Source organism: Cornus florida, unplaced genomic scaffold (assembly GCF_030987335.1).
Source record: "Cornus florida cultivar Cherokee Brave unplaced genomic scaffold, ASM3098733v1 CherokeeBrave_3.0.0_Hap2_Chr08, whole genome shotgun sequence".
In the NCBI taxonomy this organism is placed as follows: domain Eukaryota; kingdom Viridiplantae; phylum Streptophyta; class Magnoliopsida; order Cornales; family Cornaceae; genus Cornus; species Cornus florida.
The window spans coordinates 29119716-29128826 of record NW_026775578.1 but is presented as its reverse complement, the minus strand read 5'-3'; the positions used below and the strand labels follow the sequence as shown (position 1 = coordinate 29128826).

General features: G+C 36.4%; 1 protein-coding gene across 1 annotated transcript; it reads right to left on the bottom strand.

Moving 5' to 3' along the window:
• Window positions 1-156: 156 nt before the first annotated feature.
• LOC132271026 (uncharacterized) lies at window positions 157-9111 on the bottom strand. Its single transcript, XM_059772259.1, has 7 exons — window positions 8391-9111; window positions 8135-8301; window positions 5920-6131; window positions 4808-5062; window positions 4585-4671; window positions 2940-3112; window positions 157-741 (listed from the first exon to the last, which is right to left on the bottom strand). The coding sequence occupies exons 1-7, from the start codon at window positions 8807-8809 to the stop codon at window positions 630-632; spliced, it is 1425 nt and encodes a 474-aa protein (XP_059628242.1). The 5' UTR covers window positions 8810-9111; the 3' UTR covers window positions 157-629.

The window sequence follows — 9111 nt, the reverse complement described above, 5'->3', positions numbered from 1 at the left end:
ATTTTTAATAACTGTTCTATGAAAACTCAGTTAACTTGCTTGTTAAAGAGAGCTTGAAGTTGATTTTATAACAATTATTAAGAATATATCTTAATGGTAATATATTTAAAATAAATCCTTGTCTTAAAAAATTCAGTTAAAGATAACAATGGCATATACCATAGGAAATTAAGATAACCCATTGATTAGAGGATCTGCATAAAGTTCAAACAAGGTGATTATACATAGTGTGGTAGAGCAATAGAGCTCCATTGGACCTTGAACTGGTTGCTAAACATTGGTAAACCAGAATGAATTAAGTGAGAAAACACACAGACGCATACATGAAGCCAATTTGCCAGGTCTCAGTATAGAATGTCAAAAAAATCAATCTATATATGATACATTGTCTTCAAAAAGCAACCATTGGCAGGGAGAAAGAAGATGCTTACAACCAATTAGGTTACAAGTGAAACGTATGTCCGGCCCCTGACCTCACCGACCACTTTTAGAATATTACGAATCCAAAAACAGCAGTCTCGCGGTTTATTTTAACAGAATGGACCAAATGCCGAAAGTTGTGAGAGCTAACTATCAATTCTGTCTGTGGTGCATCAAAAAAGCTGCGTCTAATAAACTCTCTTCCGTGGTCACCGCATAAAAGGAACCAACCACCTCATCTCTGATCCATTCCCGTTGGACAGGTAGTATATCTTCTTCCAACCTTCCTCCGAGAATGCTTCACGACGTACTAGTCTTTGCCTGTCATAGATAACACAAGTATTGTGAGGAATAGTTGCATGACTGATTCAGAAAGGGGTGGGACTGTGGGAGTTGCAGCTCAGAAACCTTCTCCTTTTCATAGGTCGGTGCAGCTCCCAAGTTCAGTTGTTGATTTTCAATGAAGCAGTTATTATGTTCAAAGAATATTTGTTGTTGAGTGTTTGGAATTTCTGAGTTCTCTCTTGCATACTTTCTGTGCACCTCCAAATTTTTGTTACTCTTTAAATAAATTTAACTTGTTAAAAAATATGTGCAATGTCCTTGTACAAGTAGCCAACCATTCAGGAAGTTCTAAAAGTAGCCTGTGTCACCATGTCAGCAATGTCCTTGTACAAGTAGCCAACTATTCAGGAAGTTCTAAAAGTAGCCTGTGTCACCATGTCAGCACTCAATCCTCTTATGAGTTCCCGTCCCCGTCCCGTCTCTTACATGGAGTGAAAAGAATATTAAACAAGGCAAATGAGGCATGGTGGATCAGAGAGAGGTATACAAGGACTAAAAACGATTAAGATAATGTGTTCATCAGTGTTGTACAGACCTTGTTAAGGAATCAGGGATGGCAACGAGGCGGGGGTGTCCTTCCCCATCCCCATCCCCATCCCCACCCCCACCCCCACCCTCACCCCCACCCCCGTTTAAGTTCCTGTCCCCATCCATACCCGTTTAGCAAACAACTCCCCTTTCCCATTTAAGTTCCGCCCCACCCCATTTAAATTCCCACTCAAATTTTTTTCCTAAATCTTCCACTCAAATTTTAAAAACTCATATTTAACAATATAAATCAAATAAAAGTAGTTCTAAAATTTCACAATTGCACCAAATAAACACTAACATTCTTCCAACAATAAGGGTAATTTTGTATATAACATAAGGTATAAGGGTAAAATAGTATTTTCGCATTAAAAAATGGGACGTGGTAGGGTGACCTTCCCCCGCCACACACTCATGCGGGTTTTCACTATAAAAACCAGTCCTCGTCCAAAACCACTAAATGTGACTCCAAAGGCGTTTTAAACAGGACGGGGAGGCTATTTTGCCATCCCTATTAAGTATGGGAAAAGGGCACCTCAGAACTGGGCATCTTATAAGCTCCCCAAAGTTTATTGAGACCAACATGCCTTGGCCTAAATTTCCGGCAAGCAATTGATTTTTGAAATTCGTATTTACAAACAAACAAACAAACAAAAAAAGAAGGAATTTTCACATTAAATTAAAGACTCAGGCATCAAAATAACCAGGTGAATCAACTGAGGGTTGGGCTACTGAACTCCAACCCCCAAAGTCATCTCAACTGAATCCAGTTGGGTTTACCAGAACAGTCCACCCCATTGTCATCCTTAGTTGACAATTATCTGTACTTCAGACACCCTAAATCTAAATTAGGAGTAAAGTGTCAAAAAATTTATAAATAAGGGAGGTTACTGCAATCTGTTTTTCTCTATGATAAATATGATACATCTATCCTCGTTAATTTTTGAGTCATAAGATATTACATCACAAAATCCATGAGGTATTATTTAATATGGATAGACCTTCTTGAGAAATCCATAGGCTTCTATATGAATATTGGTCTATAAAAGATAAACTGCCAAGGGTGGTTACCCTGCTGGCCAAAGTATATGCCTTAATTCAGAGTATAAACCTTGATTCGTATTGTTTGAGAACAGCTTAAACCTAATTTTTTTCAGTGAATCCTATGATTTGTCTATGAAGTGAGTATGGTAGCATACAATTGATTATTATTAAGAAAATTATATTAAAGAAAAAACACCTAACTTTTAAGTTAGAGAGACTTCATGTACATGTATCACTGAATGCCAAATGTGCTAGGTTAAAGGTGGTTTAAAAATATAATCAGATTTAGAAGTTTATTCCTAAATTTTCACTACCACAATTTCAATCTCTTAAAAGTTTCCAAGACTAATAATTCAACAGAAAATTTCAACAATTATTTTCAATTGTACCAAACAACATCTTATAAAGTTCTGATCCGTAACAGTGGACAAGCAACCAAAAACCCAAAACAGCAAAAGATACTAGCGTGTTCAAGTAAACCTTAGCAATAAATTTCTATCCACTTATCAGAAAGAAAAAAAATAATAATTCTATCCACGACACAACATTAGGATGTTGAGGAAACATCCCAGGCATGGCAATAATAGATTAATAATGCATACCTGAGGTAGTAGTGGCAAACAGTGGCAGCTTCGTCCAAACTGTAGCGGGGAAAATTAATCCGAGCATCATGAGGAACACCTGGCAGGTCCATGCGTAGCTTCCCTACCGCTGTTGAATGAGAGAAAGCTCCCACCATCATATCATTGTGCTTCATTGACCTAAATGCATTCACCTACAAATAATACACAACAATTCACTATCACACAATGCATCTAATCACAATCGAACAAGTAAAATTAAGACATAACCACACACACACACAACCAAAAAAAAAAAAATGGAAAAAGAAAAAATCATAATGAAAATAAAACACGAATAATAACACCCAAGCAGCTACAGTATCCACGTAGTAGAGCACTGACCAATATAAAATGAAACCCAACAGGAAACTAGAAGTTACATATCATTAAGAACAATTAAATAACATGCAAGGTAGGTCAAGATAAAAGGGAATTTAGATTATGAGGAACAAATAAAAAGTATTTATTTTTAAGGACTGACATAAAAATTCTACTCATGTATGTTAAATTCCTACCATTCCATGAAGATATATGACTGAAATTTAAGCAGGTGAACCCACACCAAATACACGGTATACAATATCTAAAATGACTAGAAGAACCCAATAACCACAAAAAAGAATTACAGGGGACTTCCTAGATTTGCGGGAATGGCCAAGTGATCGGCTGAAAAGGAAATAGTCAAATCTTAACCTTAACAGTATGGGATCACTTCTATCCACCATGACTTGCTTGTTTTGTTTGATTGTGTTGCTTGCGGTTTCTTACTCAAACAAGAACAATCTCTCATCATCTCAATTGTGCTCCTTTAGTTATATATATTAATTGATACCCAGTTTCATATAAATATTTTTTTTTAAAATGGGGTAGTTGCCTCATCCATCCTAAGAAAACAACATCAAAATCTTGAAAGAGAACAGAAAACCTCATTCATTTTTCTCACATGCATCTCCAAGTCTAAATAGATAAAAAAAAGACTTAATTTTTCATTTCAGTAGTTTTTCCAACAATAATTCTTCATTCCTTATATGAATGATGGACAAAGAGTGGAAGGCGTGCCACTTGAATATGTGCATGGCCTTTCCCAGGACATCACCCTAATCCGCATCTGAAGGAGCATGCCTCAGCACTTTTTAAGATGCTACTCCTTACATACGAAGAAAAGTTTACACGAGTCGAGTTATGTTAAGCACATAAAATGCATCCTTGCAAGAACTTCTAGTCCTCCCTGATTCCCAATGGTATAATGACTGGTTTTGTTTTTATAAAAATAAGTAACTGTGATGAGAATAATTGATTTGATCAAGTTTTAAAAATGCATTTCAGTGAACTGCTAATAGAACTATTATATGAAGAAAAAGAAAAAAAAAAAAAAAACATATTGTTGGTTTTTTTTTTTTTTTCTTTTTCTTTCTTTTTATAGGGCGGAAGGTGGGGAAGACTAATAGAAGTTCTTGAGCTCATAAACAATTGCCTGCAAATAATTCACTCTTCATGATTCCAAAACCATAATCAATAAACACACACACACACACATATAATCTTAAAAGCATCTTGCATAAAGAATTAGTTGAACAAAATAAAACTTCCAACTACAGAGAACAAATAAAATCTTTTAACTAACCGTTGCAAGCTCTTTAGCATGAATGGATCGGCAAGAGCGAACAGTTACAGGCTCCCCATACTCACTGAATGTGAACCAATTATTATACTGGAGACAAGCAACAAACGATAAATAAAAAACCAATCACCAGCAAATTAAATACAATTTGTGATAAAGCCCTTTAAAACATAATATTCTAAGAACTGAATGAATTAGTGGATCAAAACAAAATTCTTCAACTTACTTGATCAATTGCAATAAGGACAGGTATGTCTTTTATAAGTGATAACTCCTTTCTCAAACGAACTACCACTCCAACAGCAGCATGTGTGTACGTGAGTCCTGTTTGAATGAGATCATACAATGTTGAACCTTCGGGCATTGTCATAGAATCAACCCCTTTCATCCATCCAACACCAGTACCCTCTCCCAAAGGAATAGGATCAAACATTTGGCATGGTAATTGTTTTAAGCGAGATTCATTATATTTTAAAAAATCCTGAAGAAAAATAACCCATAGAGAAGGTAAGAACCCAAAAGATGTACTTCCAGACACATGCAAAAAACAAACAAATGATATATATTAAATACCTATCTATCTTTAAGGAACCACTGCTAATTCTGTATAAAAGACGGAACAGTTCATACAGTCATGTTATAAATCAAACAAACAAAAGAACTGCAATACCGAAACAATAACCAGATGAACAATGAGCTTATATAGCAGTAGAATTAAACTTCATTGGAGCTTTTGGTATAAATTATTGCCAGGTTGATCGCCGGCATATAGTACCGCTTTTGGTATGAATTATTGCCAGGTTGGTCGCCGGCATATGGTACCATTTACTGGACACTTATTCACCTCCTGTAACCTCGACGATTTTCAAGGAAACATGAGAAACACTCCAGGCTCAGATATTGATTTTTGTTTTACTACGTATTTTTTTTTCCCTTATCCAACTCAGATATTGCTGATACAAGTATTTAATTTGTATATGCCTCTTATGTTCTTTCAAGCAACATCTAGATGGGTGTGATGAAAGCCAGTACTGATTTATTGGTAATAATAAAGAGGATACACAGACAACCCACAAGCTTATGGACTTGGGAGTTTCAAAGATTTCCTAGTTATTTATGCATATTGCAAGGGATCAACTACCTGGTTTCAGCAACGAATCATCTGAACAGTTGAAAAAATAAATGGAAAACCAGAAACAAATAAGTTCATCTTGTTTACTTAATTTTTACTTGATGACTAAAAAGAAAGCCACAGGGACAAACAGGGTATGCAAGCTCTGTATCAAATCTTATTATAAGCTAAATCACATCTAGCTGACAAAAGATTCAAATTCTTGCCTGGAGAATATTTGCTGCCTGAACAGGAGTATCCCAAAGACCAGTTTGTGGGTTTTTATAGAAAAATCCTCCATGAGTCCACTCTCGACCACTGGGGACATAAAAAACCAGCCAACCTTCATCACGGGCCCAGTGAACAAGCATTGCAAGTGCAATACTCTTCCCACAGCTAACAGGACCATCCAAAACAATCTGCTTTCGAACTTTTGGACCTGGAAAGTTGAATACCACCATAAATCGCTTATTCTGAATTATCTATCATTTTTCTACGAGATTCTGCCTCCATCTGATTATATGTTCGGAAGCGATATTTTTGTGTGTTAAGTATCTACACTTCAACTGAAGAGACTAATGTTCAAGTATGATTTGGAGACAACACAACAAAAAGGAAATGTGAAATCTTGAAATAGGCACTAAATACCAATTTCGCATGTATAAAAATTCTTTAGCCAAATAAATTACCATGAATTAACATTGGACTTAGAAAGCTTATTCATGTGCCAATGCTGCACACCAAGGATGCTCTGAGATCTTCAAGAGCTTTCCTTCATGGATTCAAAAAACACCTATCAGGTATCTTTGAGAATAATAAAATCAACAAAAAGGCACTGATTTTTTCAATTTGATGGATAATTGTGCTGATCCAGTGAAAGATCTCTTCTTTCTTGCCAAAATCACAACTTGCCATCTCAAAGCACACTAACATAATATTTTCTTTTGTTTGATGGCAAGACCCCACATATGCTGGGCTTGAAATCTTCTCAGAATCTACTTCAAAGAAAAATAATACTTATGGTGCCATCAATAAAAATGAATAATAAATACGTACATTAACTTTAAGTCTTTAACAGAGTTTCTGATGTGTTATGCATCAAATCTAATGCTTTTTCGGTTGTGGGGTCCCTACAAAGTACACACTCTCTCAATGTCAAAGAAGAAGAAGAAGAACAAGATATATACTGGAATGTCTCGTGGAATTTTATTTATTTTTCCCTCCCTGTAAATGTGTGATGGATATTGTGAGAACTACTACATAATATGTTCACTTCCACATAAAATAAATGAGGTTAATCATGTTCTATTTTGAGCATTCAGAAATGCTAATTTATTTTGCTGAGTTCAGATATATTGATTGAATAATATTACTATTGTGGCCAAATATTCAATTACTTATTGGTTCATATAAAATAAATTCTTTCACTTCTTTGCTTGTTTGTTGCATTTGTTAAATAGTTTTCTTTTTGTATATTAACTCATTTCCTATCTTAAGATTATCTCCTATATTACCATATTACAAATCAAACTAGATGTTAGCCCATGCGATACAGGGAAAATCCAACAAACAAAAGGCCGCGATCCAATCAAGAGAGCTATAACACAATGGGTCTGCATTGTTTTTATGTTAATGTATTTGCTACATGGACACTTCATGTATTACGTACCCATGTCAAACATGCATTTGACATGCCTACTGTAAGAAACAGAAAAATATATTCATCACTTTTGAGAAGTCTTATAGAACACTACTTAAAGTGTTCCTTCTGCATGGAAATTTCAATTAAATTAAATACTTATTGTTGAAAACCTTATGTTATGATACATACAGGTAACATAAATACCTTTTACAGTAAGAGAAGAAGGGAAGTCTAAAGAACTAGTTGAAATTCCAATCTTCAAAGATAGGGCATTAAATAAAGCACACCTAAGACGCATGTCCACTGCCAACTCGCATAGCCAGGCCCATTCAGCATAATAGATTATGTTACTTGGACTCGGGTACATGTATCGTGCCTAAAGCCCAAATATTAAAAAACCAATGTCCAATAGGAGCGTCCATGGAACCTTGAGCATAGGTTAACAAGGAATGATGTAGTTGCCTTAACAGACATTGGCATGGTTATATATCAATAGTACATAACAATCTCTCACATTACCACTGGACCATTAGCCTAGCTGGTATAATCTCCCCTCTCTCAAAGGGTAGAGAGGGGTTTGAACCCTATAGTGGAGCATTTGTGGGTGTATGTGTGAGTATTTTATCTGACCAAATGATAATAATCTCTCACTTTGAATGACAATTCTTTTTTCATGATATCTATTTACAAAGATAAATTCACAAATTTGCATTCCTAGAAGTAGGAGACTGACATACATTTTAAAAACTAAAAAAAAAAACTGAATAAGGATTAACACATGATTTCGTAGTCAACATTACCTTTACCATCTGCAAAATGCAATGGTGGATCAACAATGCGCCTGAAATTATCACGAAGATCCAAAAAACTCTGCCGGACAAGCAGTGCATCCCGCTTGGACTCCTCAAACTCCTTCACCATTCCAATCGGCAACCCCTCTGGTAAAACGGCATTCAGATCCACCATTCTGCATCAAAAACCAATCAGTCCAACCAAACTCCACATAATCAGTACCAGCAGAGAAATAAATTGATAGACACGCGTATGAATATGCACCTGAATTTCATATAACTGCAGGTGTCTTTTCTATTGAGTCGAGCAAGCGAACTGGTGGAGGTAAACAGAGGACGCCCATTAGGGCCAACGTCGAGAGCCTTATTCTTCTCGTCCTCCGCGAGCCGGCGGAGACGAAGCTCGTCGTCGACCGCGATGTCCGGGACGGAATCGTCGGCGGTGACCTCGGCGGTATGTTTGGCTTTGGCTTCGGGCTTGGATTTCGCATTGAATTTGGGATCGGACTTGGATTGGCCTTTCTTGCCCTTAGACTTTGAGGATTTCTTGGAATCGGACTTGTTCTTCGAAGCATAGGTTCTCGAATTCAAGAGCTGAGTAGTAGAACCAGAGATTAGAGAGTTCGAGAGGCTCTGTTGGGCTCTTGTTGCTGAATTGACAGCTCTGACAAGAGACCTCAACATTTTCTAGGTTTTGGGGGAAATGGGAAGAGGGTTTGGAACGGTGTGGTATGGAAGTATAGTGAGAACAACAGCAATCAATCACAAATGGTATGAATAATGTCTTCGTTGTATAGCAAGTCCGATAATTTCAATTCGTTTTCTGTACATTTCTCTTTCTTCCTGCAATCATATGCGCTCTTCGCCATACATGAGCATCATTACCCTAACAAAACCCTACTTGGGAAAAACCCTAGAGTAGAGGAAAGATGAATAGAGGAGTGCTAGCTGAAATTCTAAAAATAAAAACAAAACATACCCACAAA

Bases quoted from the DNA above. Each gene is read 5' to 3' on its own strand.
- LOC132271026 (XM_059772259.1), bottom strand. From the start codon at position 8,809: ATGTTGAGGTCTCTTGTCAGAGCTGTCAATTCAGCAACAAGAGCCCAA. The intron at 3,113-4,584 runs GTTAGTTAAAAG...TATTATTTGTAG, and splicing joins ATGCTAAAGAGCTTGCAACG to GTGAATGCATTTAGGTCAAT. The intron at 742-2,939 runs GTATGCATTATT...TATCTATGACAG, and splicing joins GTTTGCCACTACTACCTCAG to GCAAAGACTAGTACGTCGTG.